Here is a 17,056-nt window from a genome sequence, read left to right on the forward strand (position 1 = left end):
GGTGTCTCCCACATCTGCTGTGATCTGCTCTCGGTTATTTATGGAATCTGTTACACATCCAAATAAACAAACAAGGGCTCTTTCTGGAACTTTCATGTTGATAGTTCTTTACAAAACCAAATACGATTTCCCTCTGAAGAATCACTCTGGCACCTTTATTTTTAAGGGTGAAGAGCTGGGGGTCTACAAACTTGATCCAGGAGGGCTGTAGTGGCTGCAGGTTTTTGTTTCAGCCTAATTGCTCTTGAAGCCCTTGTTGCTCAAGCAGCACGTTTCTCCTTTGGCTTTGTTGTCTCGCTAGTTCAGATTTCCCACCCTTAATTTTAAACCACAGTATTGACTGTTTTGAATTTCTCCTTATCCACTTTAACAAAACGACAGGTGTCTGTGTAGTTCTATGTCTGTCCAGGTGCTATTTCTCAGTCATTCCAACAGATGGTGCATCACAAACAATAGCACTGGTTTTGCAAATCCCACACCTAATGACATATAACAGAGACATATGCATTGCACTTGCCATTCCAACAAATGGCATCTCACCAACAATAGCACTGGTTTTGCAAGTTCCACACCTAATGGCATATAACAGAGACATATGCATTGCACTTGTCATTCCAACAGATGGCACCTCACCAATAACAGCACTGGTTTTGTGAATACCACACCAAATGGCATATAACAGAGACATATGCATTGCACTTGTCATTCTAACAGATAGATAGATACTTTATTAATCCCAAGGGGAAATTCATATACTCCAGCATGGTACCTCACCAACAATAGCACTGGTTATGCGAATCCCACAACAAATGGCATATAACAGAAACATATGCATTGCAGTTGTCATTCCAACAGGTGGTGCATCACACACATTAGCACTGTTTTTGCTAATCCCTCACCAAATGGCATAGAAGAGAGACATATGCATTGCATTTGTCATTCAAACAGATGGCACACCACAAAGATATGTAGTAATAAAATGCACTGCATTTGTCATTCCAACAGATGGTGCATCACAAACAATACCACTGTTTTTGTGAATCCCACAGCAAATGGCATATAAGAGAGACATATGCATTGCACATGTCATTCCAACAGATGGCGCATAATACATTTTATTACTACATACTGTACATTACAAAACACATTGCAGTACAATGTGCCCTGCCAACATTAAGGCCAAGGCCTACGCTCTCCCAATGATTTTCTCAGCCGCTCTTACAGCCCTCTGCAGGGAAATCCAATCTGATGCAATACAGTCCCCGTGACCGTCCGGGTCGGCTCCACAGTTCCTGGCAGCTTGAACCGGGAGCCATTGATAACATGTCCAAGGATGAGCAGGGCAAATGAGGACACTCTCAGTCAAGAGGTGGGTGTAAAGTGGATCAGTGCTTTTATTCCAAAATGTGCAGTGCTCCATCCCTCAAATACATAGTTAATAAAGAATGCTGATACATACAAGTGTCTTGTGGAGGTTAAAGGCCAATGCAAAAAAATAAATCGATAAAAATTAGGATTAAAAATTCCATTGGTAGAAAGTCCTTCCTTTAAGAAACCAGGAGCCTCATAAGGGTCTTGCAGTCAGAGGAGACACCCCCAAAAAGGCTAGCACAGTCAACTCTTCTACTAGGCTTGGTTCCTCACCAATAGTCCTTTGGCATCCACACAGCATCACACTGAGCCTTGCTTCCTTGTCCCCTGCTTGCCACTCCTCAGCCTTACATGGGAGCCCACCAAGAGCGTGTGGTCACTCCGGGTCACACATCGCTCAGCAGCAGTGGCCTGCCTGCCGGCCCGCCTTCACTACCCTCCCCATCCTGCCGTCTCCTTTTACTTTTGCTTTACCTTTATAATCTTTTCTACTTCTTTTTGCTTCCCCCCGATTCCCTGTGCAGGCCCCCTTTTATACTGTCCCTGGGCGCAGGTGTGAACGAAGCACTTGACTGAAACACTCGCATCTGCATGTGAATGCGCAACCAGCCAAGCAGCTCAGTCAACCTCGGAGCGGCACGTGTGCGTTTTCATGTGCCCTTGTGCCACACCTGGTGCCTACATGTGCCAAATTATTTATTAACTTTAAAAACACACCACACCACAAAACTCTCTCATCACTCGCGTTGAGATGAAGGCGGTGTCTACACTCTCTGTGCTGCCTCTGTACTAAGATGCGTTTCTTTTTATGATTCAGACGGTGACCTTGAGTGCCATGAAAGGTGTCATCAAATAAAACCTCCTGATATTAACGAGCCATAAAATCAATTAAGACCTGTCATTGGCAAGGATGGGGTTCTAATTAAGCAATCGGGTTGGAGCAGAAACCTGCAACTGCTATGGCTCTCCAGGAGCGACCTTACAGACCCCCGCTCTATCGCTTCATTGTTAATTAAATTCAGTTTATTTTTGTATGGCGCTCTTCACAGAGGGCTCGTGTAAAGATACAATTACACACTTTACAAATTGCATAACAATGCAGATTAGTTAAAGCACGCGGTAAAACAAAGCGACTTCAAACTGAATGACGTGAAAGGATCCAAACAGCATCCGTCCATTAATATTATCATTTAGATATGGCCCATTTACGGCAGAGGACAGGAAAGGAGGTGAGCCCCCGTGTGTGCCCTTGTGCCACCACTGTTTCACTGTCTCAAAGTTCAATGCCAGTGTATTCCCTTCTTTCTCTGCCATTTTACAGTTTACTTCTGTTTAAGGTCCCCACCAGTTTCCAACTGCTATTCTCGATTCCTGCTATGTCTTTTGGTGGCACCAACAGTGTAGTGTCACCAAAGGGAGCACTTCTGTTTGACACCTGCCAGCACTGCTCTACCATCATACTGCCTTCCGTTATTCTAATTCTCCACCACATCCCTGTTGGCACCACCGCTCCAGAGTCTTAAGAACATAAGACATTTGACAAACAAGAGGAGACCATTCGGTCCATCAAGTTTGCTTGCTCAGCTAGTGGCTAAGATGTCACAAACTGTCCTTCCAGAATACAAATCTGGTTTTGGTCCAAGCTGCACCTCCTGGTGCCAACTCTGCTGTTCACTTAAACACCATGCTCACAGTTCAGTTCTGTTTGAGAGTTCCACCTCTTTCTTAAATTTCTTCCCTGTTTTACATTCCTGCTGCATCTTCTAAAATGCCACCTCTGTCCTCAAACTCTGCATGATGCCCAGGTGCTACTGTTATTAGACGATTCCACTACGCACCCGCACAACCCAAGCGGTTCAAAGCCCTGGTTCATATTGAAATGCCACTTTTATTCCAGAGCCCCACTCTGTTTCCTGGTTACATTACCTGTTTTAGGGCACTTCATTGTCAGGGGTACAGCTGCACGGTCATGGTACACAACTTTTTTCTTAATGATTTACCTGTTCTGGAACCCTTATGCAGTATTACTGTAAATGCACCCTCTGGTCCGGAGGTTCACTGTAGACCAGTAGGTGCCACCACTAGAGCACTTCTGCACTCCCAGATGCACCTCTATTCTAGACTCACACTGCACTCCCAGGGTGTTCCCTTACTTTTAGACTGACTGCACTCCCATGGTGCACTGCTCTTCCAGAGTCACACTGCATTCCCATGGTGCACCTTTCTTCTAGAGCAGGGGTGTCAAACTCCAGGCCTGGAGGGCCGTGGTGGCTGCAGGTTTTCATTCTAACCCCTTTTCCTAATCAGTGACCAGTTTTCACGACTAATTAACTTCTTTCCCCTTCATTTTAATAGCCTTGTTTTTAAGCAGTCAGTCCTCTGTCTTTATTCCTTTCTTCATTAAAGGGTAGCCAAACACAAATAAGATGTGAAACAAGCCAACAGATGACCAGCTAAACTGGGATTTCAAACTCCAACCAAATTCACTCCAGCCAATTCTTCTTAATTCTATTTCTTAATGAAAAGCCAATTCTTGCTGTTAATTAAACTTGTTATTTAATTCCATGGCTTGTTGCTGCTCTCATTCTGCCACAGCAGACATTTCCCAAACTGTTGATTTTCCTGTTTTTTCAAAAGAACACCAATGTCAAAATGTTTTGGTGACCTGAGAGATCAGCCTTACTGAGACCTTCACCTTTATTTTCAGATCATGTGGTGAGCTGCTCTTGTGGCGGCTCGTTTTGTGTCTCCTTATTTTTTAGCTACTAATTAAGGAAAAAGAAACAACTAAGGGGCCTGAGCCTTGTCAATTAAAACTAAGGCAAAAATAATTTAATTAGCAGCAAAAACTGGTCACTGATTAGGAAAAGGGTTAGAATGAAAACCTGCAGCCACTGCGGCCCTCCAGGACTGGAGTTTGACACCCATGTTCTAGAGTAACATTGCACTACCGGGATGCACTCTGCTCTAAAATCACACTAGACTCCCAGGGTGCACCTCACTTTTAAACTCTTGACGGCACTCCAATGATGCACTGCTCTTCCAGAGTCACACTGCACTCCCAGGGTGCACCTCTCTTATAGGGTCACACTAGACTCCCAGGGTGCACCTCTCTTCGAGGGTCACACTAGACTCCCAGGGTGCACCTCTCTTCTAGGGTCACACTAGACTCCCAGGGTGCACCTCTCTTCTAGGGTCACACTAGACTCCCAGGGTGCACCTCTCTTCTAGGGTCACACTGCACTCTCAAGTTCTGTTCCTGAGCACATAACCCCCCACACTCCTGAATGTCAGCTCATAATTCCATGATGCTATAGTGTCCTAAGTGTCACAATGCCCTTGCATGTGCCACTTCCCTGCCTGCTTTAGGCCTCACTGTCCTCCCAGCATGCACATCTTCCTTGCACACTCCTGTTGCTATCGAGGTTTCCAGAGCAACCACAAAGCCCCAGCTTGAACTCCCCACAGAATTCCTTAATAGAGGAGTGCTGGTGACGCAGCGGCCTTATGGGACTCAATGGTTTGCGTGCAACAAGCTGATGGGATGGCCTTCCAGTATGAAGATGGTCCAAACAGTCCCTCTGCTCGCTCCACTGTGAAGTGACAGTGCCCTAACATTTAACTTGGAGTGGATGTAGGACTTCTTGATATAACCAGCACAGAACTGGCTTGGGAGAGTGCATCAGCAGGCTGGGGTGACCAAGTTAAGCCATTTGTGACCATCTCAGTTTGGAAACAGTGCACAGGCGCCACTAGCTAGGTACAGAACTCATGAGTTCTCTTTGTGCAGTCTACCTGGGTCAACTAGTATGGGGGAGTGGGGTCAATACAGATGGGGCCACGCCCCATGGAGAAGGAACGGAGAAATGCAAAGTCACCCCTATTATATGACAGGCCCAAGTCAGGGTTAGTGAAGGGCTCAGTAACATGCCAAGCTGAGGTAGGCACTGTCCTAATTGGCCAATGTATGGAAGCAGTGGGATCAAGTCAAAGTAAGTGTCATCTGAAAGGCAGGTGAGGAATAAAGAAGGTAGGTGAACATTGAACAGACACCAGTCATGTCCATCAAATGCTCATCATGCTTTCTAATTAAAATACTCAGCCATCATGAGAAGGCTGGAGACAAACACAAGTCCACACACATGTAACTAAGAAGAAGAAGCTGAGTATCTATTAGAACAGGACATGGAGGGGAGGCAAAGCATAACAAGTCTTACGTGATGGAAGTCCAGGTCACACGACAAGTAAGCTCATCCAAAATGTGCTGAGAGCTGTGGCCAAACTGTCCAGTGTCACGTGAGGGCAGGGTAGGGGGAACACATTGTGGATTGTAGACAGAAATGAGGCAAACAAATAACACCTCCTATTGGAATAAACCTAGCCAATCCATCTATGATGGCTGGACAGGGTGACCGTGTCAAACCTGTGCCCACCTATTTATGGGGGAGAGACAAAGAGAGGCTAGGACATCCAATGTGCGTTAAACAGAATTAAAGAGAAAGCAGATGCCCTCATGGAGGCCAGACAGGAAGACCAAGTCTAACCAATGTCCACCTGGCTACTGAATTGAGGAAAATTTAAACCAATTGTAGGATGGATAGACTTAATCCAAGTCCGTCCTGGGTCTATCTAGGGTAAGTAAACTGGGATACATCATTTAGGACAAAAAAAAAGTCAGCCCACATATGGGTTCTGGACAAGGAGACCATGTCAACCCAGAGTCCATCTGGCTATTGAGCCACAAGTAGATGATAAGACAAGACCCTGGTCTACCAACACAACTAAACCTGCTCAATGCCTTGAGACATATGGGAGGGACACAAATACAAAAATCTTCATTTAAAGACAGGGCAATGGGAAAATGTAAAGTTGTGTCCATCTGGTCATTGAAATGAGAAGTAGAAACTGCAAAAGTGGAGAATGGACAGATATGATCGTCATCCGTACACATCTGTCCTAAATGAATACACCTGGTCATATCTTAGAACAGGACATTAAGGACAGAGGTAAAAATCAAGACGGCCAGTCCATGTCTGACCAGTGTCCAATCAGTTATAGAGGTGAGAGTTAATCGAATGGGAGTGTAGAATGAAGATGCATGATCCTGGTCCACAAACACAGTGCTTTAGGCCATATGGGAAAGACAACTTTAGTAAAACTTTACGGCAAGACTGGAGAGGGACAGCTCGTCCACCTGACTAAAATAATTACAATGGACAGTGACTTGGGAAAACCCTGAAAAGACAGTCCTTGCAAATCTGGACAAGATGACCTTGGATATGGAAGAGAGAGACACATACACTTGTATATCCCATATGTGTTATGGACAACTTTTTCGGTTGGGAAGGAAGACTATGTAAAGCCAATGTCCATCGGATTATGTGTGTGAGACAAGCAAACCAGGCGGAAGCTCAAAAGACACCATCTTGGGTGTACCCCTTCCATTTACAAGCTGGTCTCCCATTATGACACAGTAAGTTATAGTTGAAGGCAAATGAAGGACTGAAAGTAGGTGAGGTCAGGTCCACTTAGATGTTCATCATACTTTGTGACAAAATTACTCGGCCATCGTGAGAAGCTGGTGACAAACTCATGTTAATGCAGGTCCACACACATTTACATAACGAGAATGAGAAAAGCCAGCATCTTCTCGATCGTGAAGGGTGGTCCAAGATGATCCGGAGGTGGTCAGGTTTTGACGTCTCATAAGGGTGCAAAAGCCTTAAGCCAAAAGTGTGAAGACTTCCCCGAGAGAAATCCACAGTGTCCAACACCTCCCCCCTGCCAACCCAATTATAGGAAACAACAGGATTAATGAATGAAAATGCTGACAATGAAAAATGGGCAGACCTGACCCCAAGGTGCTGTAGTCACGTCTACCGGGGGTCCCTCTTACCTTGGAGGTCACTTAAATCATGCATTCATCTCCTCCACCTCCATTTGTAAAATGGACAGAAATTACTTATCTGGCAACCCCTGCTAGTCTAACTCTACTTGGACAAAAGCAGCCGGTGCTGACCTAATAGACACAAGGGCTGGATGGAAAAAACCTGGAAAAACAAACTCCAGAATCAGGGTGGGGAGCCAAACCTCTGGAGGCCTGCTGTAACAAACAAAGGCAGGGAGGAGAGGACAGTGAGGATCAAGGGAAGTGGGGGGGCCAGTATTCAGGTGGGTGAGAGACAGCGACTGAGATGAAAACATGTAAATGACAAGGAGACGAATAGTGCCCTCGTGCCCTCCAAGGGTGGCACAGATGTTAGTCCTTAAGGACGAGACCCAGTTCCTTCAAGAAGGTACGGTTATGAGGTGGACAGCAGGTTTGGAGGTAGCTGCACTCTTAAAAATAAAGATGCCAGGGTGGTCTTTCCGAGGGATGCCATATGGGAACCATCTACATGAAGGTTCCAGAAAGAACATTTATCTGCTTAGATGAGTAACAGGTTCTTTAAATAACCGTGAATAGAGGAGAAGACACTTGGGAAATTCCACTGGGTTTGTGATTTTGAACAGATTTGCTGCACGCAATAACACAGGCTGTCATGTCCACTCCATCTCTTAGTGTCCTGTCGACTACACTTTAAGGATTTCTTTGTTCCACATTATTAGGAACCTTTTCAAAACTCAAGGAACCTTTCTGAGAAGGAAGTGCTTCTTGGGGTCTTTGAGGAACCTCTCACCCCAGTAAAGTGCCATTTTTAAGAGTGTGGGGTGGATGTGGAGTGCCAACTGGCACAAACAAGACTAGGGCACGGTGGCAAGGAGGGACGCTGGAGAAATGAGTTGCTGTTAGTCAAATGTGACCAGGGTGATTGACCACCCTGTTTTTTGTTTTGTAATTTGATGAAGTGCTTTAAGTGGAGCACACAATCCAGAAATCTTTATTTTATACAGCACCTTCCTTTGGTGTACACCATCATGTGTATAGTGGTCACACATTAAAGTAAGAAGCAGGGGTTGAGCCGGCATCCTTAGTTTTAAATGTCCAAGCCCTAGTGCAGTATGCCACATGTTTGGCATAAGAGAGAGAAAGAAAAGGACAGTGCGTTGTGCGAAAAGGTCACGAAATGCAAAGATGGTACTCACACCTCCTTGGGATGCCCTGCTTGAGCTATCTGGACAGGGTTGTGTTATTGCAGGTGGGCAACGTTCTGGGCGTCAATGAGGCAAGCAACAGTTAGTGCTTGAGAAACAGCCTGAAGCAAAGTGGCACGATGAGACTTCCAGCTCGAAAAGATCACAACTCCCAGTTCAGCTGGCATTAGCGGATGAACCCAGATGAGCGTTTTATGTTGTGCGTCAGGTGCCTCTAGGTGGTGATGGTTGGGGGGAGGGGGTGGGTGTGGGTGTTGGCGGTAGCAGAAAGTTACTTCACGTTGGCATAGCAAGCGGCGATACTGGCAAAAGAAATTGAGATCAGACTTACCTTTGGAAATGCAGGAGCCCATCGTCGACGGCAGGCAGGAGCAGCCAGCTGTCTTCTTGGTTATCTGTCTGTGTCTAGGGAGCGGGGGGCCATGCTGGTGCTGGAATTGAGAGAGTGAGAGAGAGAGAGAGAGAGAAGAGAAAGAGAGAGAGAGAGTGAGAGAGAGAGACAGAGCCCTGGAAGCTGAGCTGATGCTTCTCTCGGTGAGTGCGAGAAAATAAACACACACTGCTGGTTTGCTGTTCCACCTCCGTTGCCCCACCCCCACCTCCATCAACACCACTCCTTCTCCTCCTCCTCCTTCCACTGAGGTTAACCTTCACCATGCTGCTTCACAATATTGCCTAACTGCTCTCCATCACAGATGCACGCACACTCTCGGCCTGCACTCGCCAGCTAGGCACTGGTGGAGGGGGTGGAGGAGTGGGGGGCTCTGGCAGGTGTCAGCAGCATCTGCCTCCTCTCTGTCCGTCTCGGCTCCGATGAAGTCATGTCTCACTGGCGGCTTTGTCAGAACTCAGAGATCTAAACATCCAGACTTCATGGGGGGTTATGTTTGTGGCTGTTTGGTAAAACACCCCAACAAAATTTTAAGAAAGGCTGAAATAAAAACAGACTGGAGGGTCTAGGAGGTCAATGAAGTGGCACGACATCAAATGAGTGAAAGCAACAGCACTGAGACTTGACACGGGCAGGAGATAAAGAAAAGGCGGGTCAATAAAAGTTGGCTAATGTCAGGAATGGATGGCAAGGAAGTGGACTGCATGAGTTTGAAAGAGAAAGACGGGGTCACCTGAGCAAATCTGGGGGTGTCTGCCTCCCCAACATTGAGGCAGTAACTGACTCTCCCTGAGGACAAATACTGTAAGGATCTATCTATCGTATAGTGCCTTTCATGCCTATTTTATATAGTGTCTTTCATATCTGTCTTATATAGTGCCTTTCATATCTATCTATCATATAGTGCCTTTCATTTCTATCTTATATAGTGCCTTTCATATCTATCTATCTTATATAGTGTCTTTCATATCTATCTATCATATAGTGCCTTTCATATCTATCTTATATAGTTTCTTGCAAATCTATCTATCTATCATATAGTGCATTTCATATCCATCCCATATAGTGTCTTTTATATCTGTCTTATATAGTGCCTTTCATATCTATCTATCTATTACTCATTCAATTTTATATTCATTTTCCAAAATCAATTAAAAATTAAATCTATTAAAAATTAATTTGCATCTTTAATGGTAAATAATGTTGTGAAAAGTATAGTGAGATTTTTCAGGAACTGAAGACAGAGGTTTCAAGGTCAGTGGGTGACACTCACTCATCACGGTACCAGAGGGTGACATTGTCACGAGGAGACAATTCTTCCAACCAAAACCCCATAATAAGGCCTCTGTTAGTAGCTGGGGAGCATGCCCTGTTGAAAATGGGTAACGGGTCAATACACTATTAAGTTCCAAAAACTGTAGCAATAAACCCACAAGAGGAAGGGTCTGTCAACCGTCATCTTGTAAAGCAAAAAGGGAAAATGAGGAATCTTTACAAAATAAAAGATTTATTCGTCACAAAAAATGTGATGCACAAGAAGCTGTTAGGAGCACAAAAGGCTCAGAAGGATTTGCCTTCACAAAAACAGGCAATACCCTGGCAAACAAATCCCAGAAGCACACATGCAATGGGAGGTTGAGAAAACAGAGCAAAGAGGTCAAAAAATCCAAAGATTCAACAATAAAGAAAGCAATCATCACAAGTGAACTCACCAACACCACTTAGTGCATTCACTCAGTGTGCCACTGGGGACTGTGTGTTCTGCCAGCCTTTACAGGGTAGAAGGCAGTCAGATTATGATTATGCTGGCCAGCTCTTTTTGTGCCATACCTCTATGTGACTGTGGACGCTGTCCTCTAACCAAATATATATCCAAATATCCAAAGACATGAAAGTTGGGTTAAACTCTGCCAGTTTGAGTTGGTGAATAAGTGTGGATGTATTCGTGCGTGTGCCCAGTGAAGAATGGAACCACACCCTGGGTTGGTTTCCACCATGTGCCCAGTGCAACTGGCGTTGGCACGGGCATCATATAATCCGGAACTGATTAGTAAATGGACGGCTTCCACATATTGCTCCTTGCCACTTTTGCACGGTGATCTTTCATTCTTACAGCATACCTACAGTACACAGTACCTTCTGTGTCTCTTCAGAGTGCCCTCTCATTAAATGTTTGACTACATGTTGGCACCCTTTTGTTTCCTCTTTAACAATATGGAGGGGGCTTTCATTTATGTCTCAGTCACAGTGAGCAGATGCCTGTGCCAAAGTCTGGTGGGACACCCTTTTGTGAACTGTTAACTAGCTGGCTACATTCTGACATAATATCCGCTACTGACACCACTGTGTGACCCTGAGCAACTCACTTGGCCTGCCTGAGCTCCAATTGGAAAACCAAAAGAAATGGAACCAATGGTATCACAAATGTTGTAAGTCGCCTTGGATAAAGGCGTCAGACAAAACAGTAAAAGTAAATATAATATCATTCCATTTTCCACTCCTATAACTGGTATGTTCTCTCCTTATGACAGGCCTACTGTATTCATGCCACACTGGTGCCCCCTGCTGGGCTTCCATTGCCTTCACTGTCACTATAAGCAGGTGCTTTCTCATCATCCTTACTAAAATGAAACTTACTGCAATACACCCAAAAAAAAGTGTTGAGATATCTTTCATCCTAATGTAACATATATGTAGTTCAAATATACATTTTTAAGATTAAATCTAAAATGTAAGGAATAATATATTTTTCTTACTGAGGATAAACGGGTTTGAAAATGGCTGCAATTTCCAAACACATGGTGCATCATACATGTACATACTACAGTATGTGTCCAGATCCATGGAAGGTCATTCACCACTCATCTCCTTACCTGCTGGAAAAAGCTAAACACACACTGACATCCCAGTGACTCCAGTTTAGTTTGCACTCCCCTAACCCAGTAGTTCCAGTAGACAGAAGGCTTCAGTTTATTTACTTGCGCTCGGTTCAAAATACATTTAGGATTTGTGCTGTCGCAGCGTGATTTGGTCGATAACATATCTGAATATAAGAAACGCGTATGGGGAATCTATTGGATGATATTGAAAAAGTCGGCTTAACATATACTTTATAAAATACTAGCTGTCCCCTGCGGCTTCACCCACGTAGTAGTGAAACAGGACAAACTAAAAAATCAATAAAAAGAATTAAAAAAAATGTAATTCTGGCCACGTGGAAGGTAGGTACACTCTAAACGTTGGTGCTGTATCTTATCGTGATCAGCTCTGACAGGAGAGCGTCCCCCATGTAGGGAGAAGAACACGTGGCCGTGATATCTCTGCCAATGAGCAGGCGCCCTCTAAAACACACGTAGCTGAGATTTCTCTCTCAAAACTGTCAAACGTTACTCCTTAACCATCTGTAGATGGTGATCTACGTGGTCTGCTGAACAAACAGGTATCGCTAGCTAAGCAGAGGCAAGATGCGCTCCAACACATGGCGAGAGGTAGAGCAACTTGAATGGAGGCTGGCGCGTGAGTGAGGAGGGCCCCAGGAACTGCTGGTCGTGGGCACGGGGTGCCAAATGAGTCAGAACAGCAGCAACCAAGAAAGCAACCATCTGGACCTGATAATCCATTTGACTCAGTCCTGTTATGATGGCTACGTCTGTGCTGATCTACAGTAAGCCTCATATGAAGTGTGGAGGCACACAGATCCCCCTGGTGGGCACTGGCCGACTTCGTCCTTGGACTTCATAAATAAAAAGGCCTTCTATCTTTGTAGTTTTCCTTTGAAGAAAGAGAAGCTGAATGTCAGCTAAGTCATGTGTCCCTAAAGGTGAAACGTTCATTGGGGTCTTCCGGGCACCTTGGGCTTTAAAGCATCAAAGTGGATGGGTGACATTCAGCACTTTGATGGGCGGCCACCACTCTGTGTATTTATAGGATATTTCTTAGCCTGATTCTCTTCCATGTCAAATTAGTTTTTTTTAGTGGCATCGCTTTGAAGACTCTCAGGGTTTCCTGCCATAGCAAACATGATTGGCCACCGACTCAACTGTGAAGTTCTCCAGTCTGTGCCCTGCCGACTTTACCTAAATGTGATGGGGGCTATGGAAGCTGTGGATGATGGCTGACCTCGGCCCGCATACCCCACCTCGGCCCGGCAGTTACAGTCACGTAAGGAAGTAAAAAGAAAAAAAAAACGGAAACTGTTGACTTTGTCGACATATTTGAACATGCAGACAGTGCCACCAGATAAAGGGGATACACCGGAATTAAAACACAAGGAACATTCACACTGCCTATCAAATATTAAATAAAAATATGAACAGGTGTGACAGTCTGCTGGGGAAAAAGGGAGTCCACTCTTGGCCACAGAAGTTTGTATCTAACTCCTAGCATGTAATTCCATCTATCCGTTTTCTAAACCCACTTTATCCTACCATGAGATTCCATCCATCCATTTTCCAAACCCACTTTACCCTACCGGGCAGCACTGGGCCGCAGTGGTATCGCTGCTGCATCGCAGTATGGAGACCTGGGTTCGCCCCGTGTCTGTGTGGGTTTCCTCTGGTTTCCTCCCACAGTCCAAAGACATGCAGGTTAGATGCATTGGCAATCCTAAATTGTCCCTGGTGTGTGTGGGTGTGTGTGTGTGTCCCTGCGGTGGGCTGGCACCCTGCCCGGGGTTTGTTCCTGCCTTGCGCCCTGTGTTGGCTGGGATTGGCTCCAGCAGACCCCCGTGACCTTGTGTTAGGATATTGCCTGGTTGGAAGATGACTGACTGACTTTACCCTACCATTAGATTCCATCCATCCATGTTCTAAACCCACTTTTGCCTGAGCAGGGCGTTACGTGGTGCAGGAGTCTATCCCAGGATTCACTGGAATAAGGCATGAAAAACCCTGAGACAGGTGGTGTCGGTCCATTGCAGGTCAAACACACACAGCAGGGTGAGAGCACAGACGTTCTGAGGCTGGGTAGTTCACACTGACTAATCATGGAGCAGAGTGTGGAGACGAGTTGAATGTTCATTATCTCACGCAAGTACGACTTTTACTGTGCTCGGTAAACACTGTGTCTGGTGGCAAAAGGCGAAAATGTGGAGTACCACCCCAGTAAGCCCATTTACTTCTGAACACAAAATGAATGAAAAACCATAGCAGAAATAAACAACTGAGGATCAAATTCATTTCAAGTCAAATCAAATAACACTCCTCTGAGCTCCTTCATCATCCAGGGCCTCGCTGTTTTATGTCCACAGGACCAAAAGGGACAGGACATTGGTTGGACTTTACTGCTGCACTTGATTGCCCTTGCTGGGCGTGTTTTCTGGGCTATGGAAAAAGGAGAGGAGAGGACCCCATTAGCGATAGTGGCCCCCTCTCGCCCTGTGTTACTGCTTATCAGGGAGCCCTCAGCGTATGACAATAAGGACCCTAGGAGCCCATAAACTTGCCTGCAGTGTACTGTGTGTGTGTCTTCATGTGTGCAATGTTGGGTCTGTGCCATGGCTGGTGTCTCTTGTATGACTGTGCGTGTGTTTCCACATGACTGTGTGCTGTGGTGAAGTCACTGAGCGTGTCACCAGGCCTCACATACCTGTGACATCTCTGTGTCTAACTGTGACCCTTTTGTGTGTGGGATTGTGTGTACGCTGTCACATGCGTTCTTGTGCAGTTCCTTGTGTCTATAGCTGTGTGTGTGACTCTGTGTGTGTGTGATGTAGTTGTAGCTGTGTGTGTTTCCATCCGAATCTCCTTGTTTCTGTTGCTGCCTGACCTGTGTGCACCTCCATGACTGTTTACTTGACTGTGTGTGTTGTATTAATAGCCGACTGCCATTTTAATACTTGTGTGATTATGTGGGCACCCACACGTGTGTTTGTGTGCCACTAGACGCTCCTTGGCTCAGTTCAGGTGGTAATGAAAGGACAGCCTGTGCCCAAGCATCACATAAATCCCTGCCTCCCCCCACTGTGCACCCCTCCTCACTCTCCCCGCAATTCTCCTCACATGATGTCATTTTCTCCTCCAGGAGATAAACACATGCGTCTTCCTGGACCCCCAGGAGAGACAAGAGTACTGTCACATTCCGGTGACATCATCCTAGTCAAGCCACCCTGTTGATACCATTTTGTTTCCATGGAAACTCCTGGCACATTTCTCAACATTACATGTTTTCTCTTGCAGTTCCTTATCCTTGGCAGAAGGCTGGTTAGAATTTGACTTGTGACGACCACGGTAGGAACATGTGTGCTAAGTGGCAGAGAGACGCTGTGCCCTCTGGGACACCAAGCAGTGGCTAGTGAATGACGGACTGACTACGTGTGCGAGAAACCCTGTGAGACAAATGACAGGCTGTGACGGCAACTTGCCTGCCTAAGACTGTGGGGCTGGGAGTGTGTTGTTGGGGGTCTGTGGTGCTACAGGTTTGGAAGGCTAAGGGATTTATTTGACTGGTAAAGGGGAAGGTTTACAAGGCAGTGGACTTATGTCACATTCAGAGATGGTCCTTGTTGGCTTGTGCCCAATGTTACTGGTGCAGGCTCTGCAGAATTAAGCAGGTTTGAGAGCGTCACCTCACTTCTACCTCCATTCTTCATCCATAAATAAAAGCGTGCATTAAATATATAGTGCCTTTCAAGTGATACTCCACTGCAACTGGCTTTTCTGATAGATAGATAGATAGATAGATAGATAGATAGATAGATAGATAGATAGATAGAGGTAGATGTGATAGTGTAATCCCCCATGTGGACACTAGATGCTGCTGTGAGCTAACAGGTCCACATGTGTGTAGTGATTCCCGGCCCAAGTCCTGGCATAGTAGTAGTCATGATGGTCGCATTCTTACTTGTGCAGCCCCTGTGTCCCCTTTCCATCATATCAGGGGCAGGGCCTGGCGTTTTTAAGTATGGCGCCCCCACTTCTATTATTCACAATGGTGCTTCTCTGTCTCGTTCACATTGTTGTCCTCATATTATTTGTGGTATTTGACCTTTTGTTACTTTACATGATAAACAACTTACTCCAAGTTAAAACTCTTTGAACTTTGTAGGCTGCTTTTTGGGCCAGCTGCCCATCGGTATATACCCGGAAGGCCGATATAACAGCAACTCATCTATCGTCATAACCCCTCTGGCCAGAATAATGACGTTGTGTTACTGTTGCGCTGCTCTACTCTCTAAATCTTGCCGTCCCCTGCCCTAGAGGTTTATACCATACAGGCTGCTATGCCTCTCTCCCATCATAACCCGGTGGCCATCTCTGTATTAGACAAGTAGGCAAAGAGAGCTTTTGTCCTTTTCCTCCCACGGCGGGTTACTTTCCTCCCTGAGCTCACCTTAGGACATTATGGTCGTTATGGTGTGACAGGTGTACCATCCCAGTCAAACTCCCCATCTGACACGGTCCCTGGAGTGGGCTGCACTGCACCTGAGGGAGTTCAGGCGCTTCATGCCAGAAGCGAGAGCCCCACAGGAGAAGAGGAGACATACTGGGCGATTGATTATAAGATGGTGAAAGTCATGTGACGTGCTCTTGTGCTTTGCTTCTGGCACTGAAATCTCCCTTGAAGCACATCACTCCAAAGTGCAGTCTGGCGTTAGGTTCTTATAATGAAGGGTAGAAAATGATGAAAACTGTGAGGCTGAAAGTCATATGGCTTGTTCTGAAGTATCAATCTGTTGTTATTGACATTATGGCTTATTATCATATGATTATCATATAATAAAATTTTACTTTTATAAATGAAAATGTTTGGTTTTTAAAATTATTGAAAATTGCTGGGAACGGAAAGGTTATAGTGCTGAAACTCTGAGGGGGTCAAGGTTTAAAGAGTTAAGAACAAAAACTTTTATCTTGACTTAAAAAGTCAAAATACTGCAACAGACATCTAAATGTTACATGGAACCCATTATATATGATTAGCCGCGGGCCGTGTGGCAGTGGAACAGGACAAACTTTAAAAAACAATAAACAAACAGGCGTCACTAGCTAAGCAGAGCCTAGGTGCGCTCCAACACGTGGCGAGAGGTAGAGCGGCTCAAACAGAGGCTGGCGCATGAGTGAGGAGGGCCCCGCTCCCCAGCCTCTCTCTCAGATTTGCGCAAGTAAACTGTGATACCTAGCGCAATGAGAAAAGTCGCAAAATCAACCGGAATGTTCAAGCAAATTATAGATAAAAACCCGATCTAAATCCGTTAAGTAGTTC

At 45.5% G+C, this 17,056-nt stretch overlaps 1 protein-coding gene across 2 annotated transcripts in view; it reads right to left on the minus strand.

Moving 5' to 3' along the window:
* fam131c (family with sequence similarity 131 member C) overlaps positions 1 to 9,121 on the minus strand; it is a 46,414-nt gene extending 37,293 nt beyond the window's left edge. Inside the window, exon 1 of one of the 2 annotated variants that reach the window (XM_039755480.1) lies at positions 8,798 to 9,121. In XM_039755480.1, coding sequence (XP_039611414.1) covers positions 8,798 to 9,071 — 274 coding nt within the window. In that variant the 5' untranslated portion in view covers positions 9,072 to 9,121. The remainder of the gene's footprint in view (positions 1 to 8,797) is intronic. The other variant, XM_039755481.1, reaches the window with a different exon arrangement.
* Positions 9,122 to 17,056: the final 7,935 nt, after the last annotated feature.

This window comes from Polypterus senegalus, chromosome 6 (assembly GCF_016835505.1).
Source record: "Polypterus senegalus isolate Bchr_013 chromosome 6, ASM1683550v1, whole genome shotgun sequence".
In the NCBI taxonomy this organism is placed as follows: Eukaryota; Metazoa; Chordata; class Cladistia; order Polypteriformes; family Polypteridae; genus Polypterus; species Polypterus senegalus.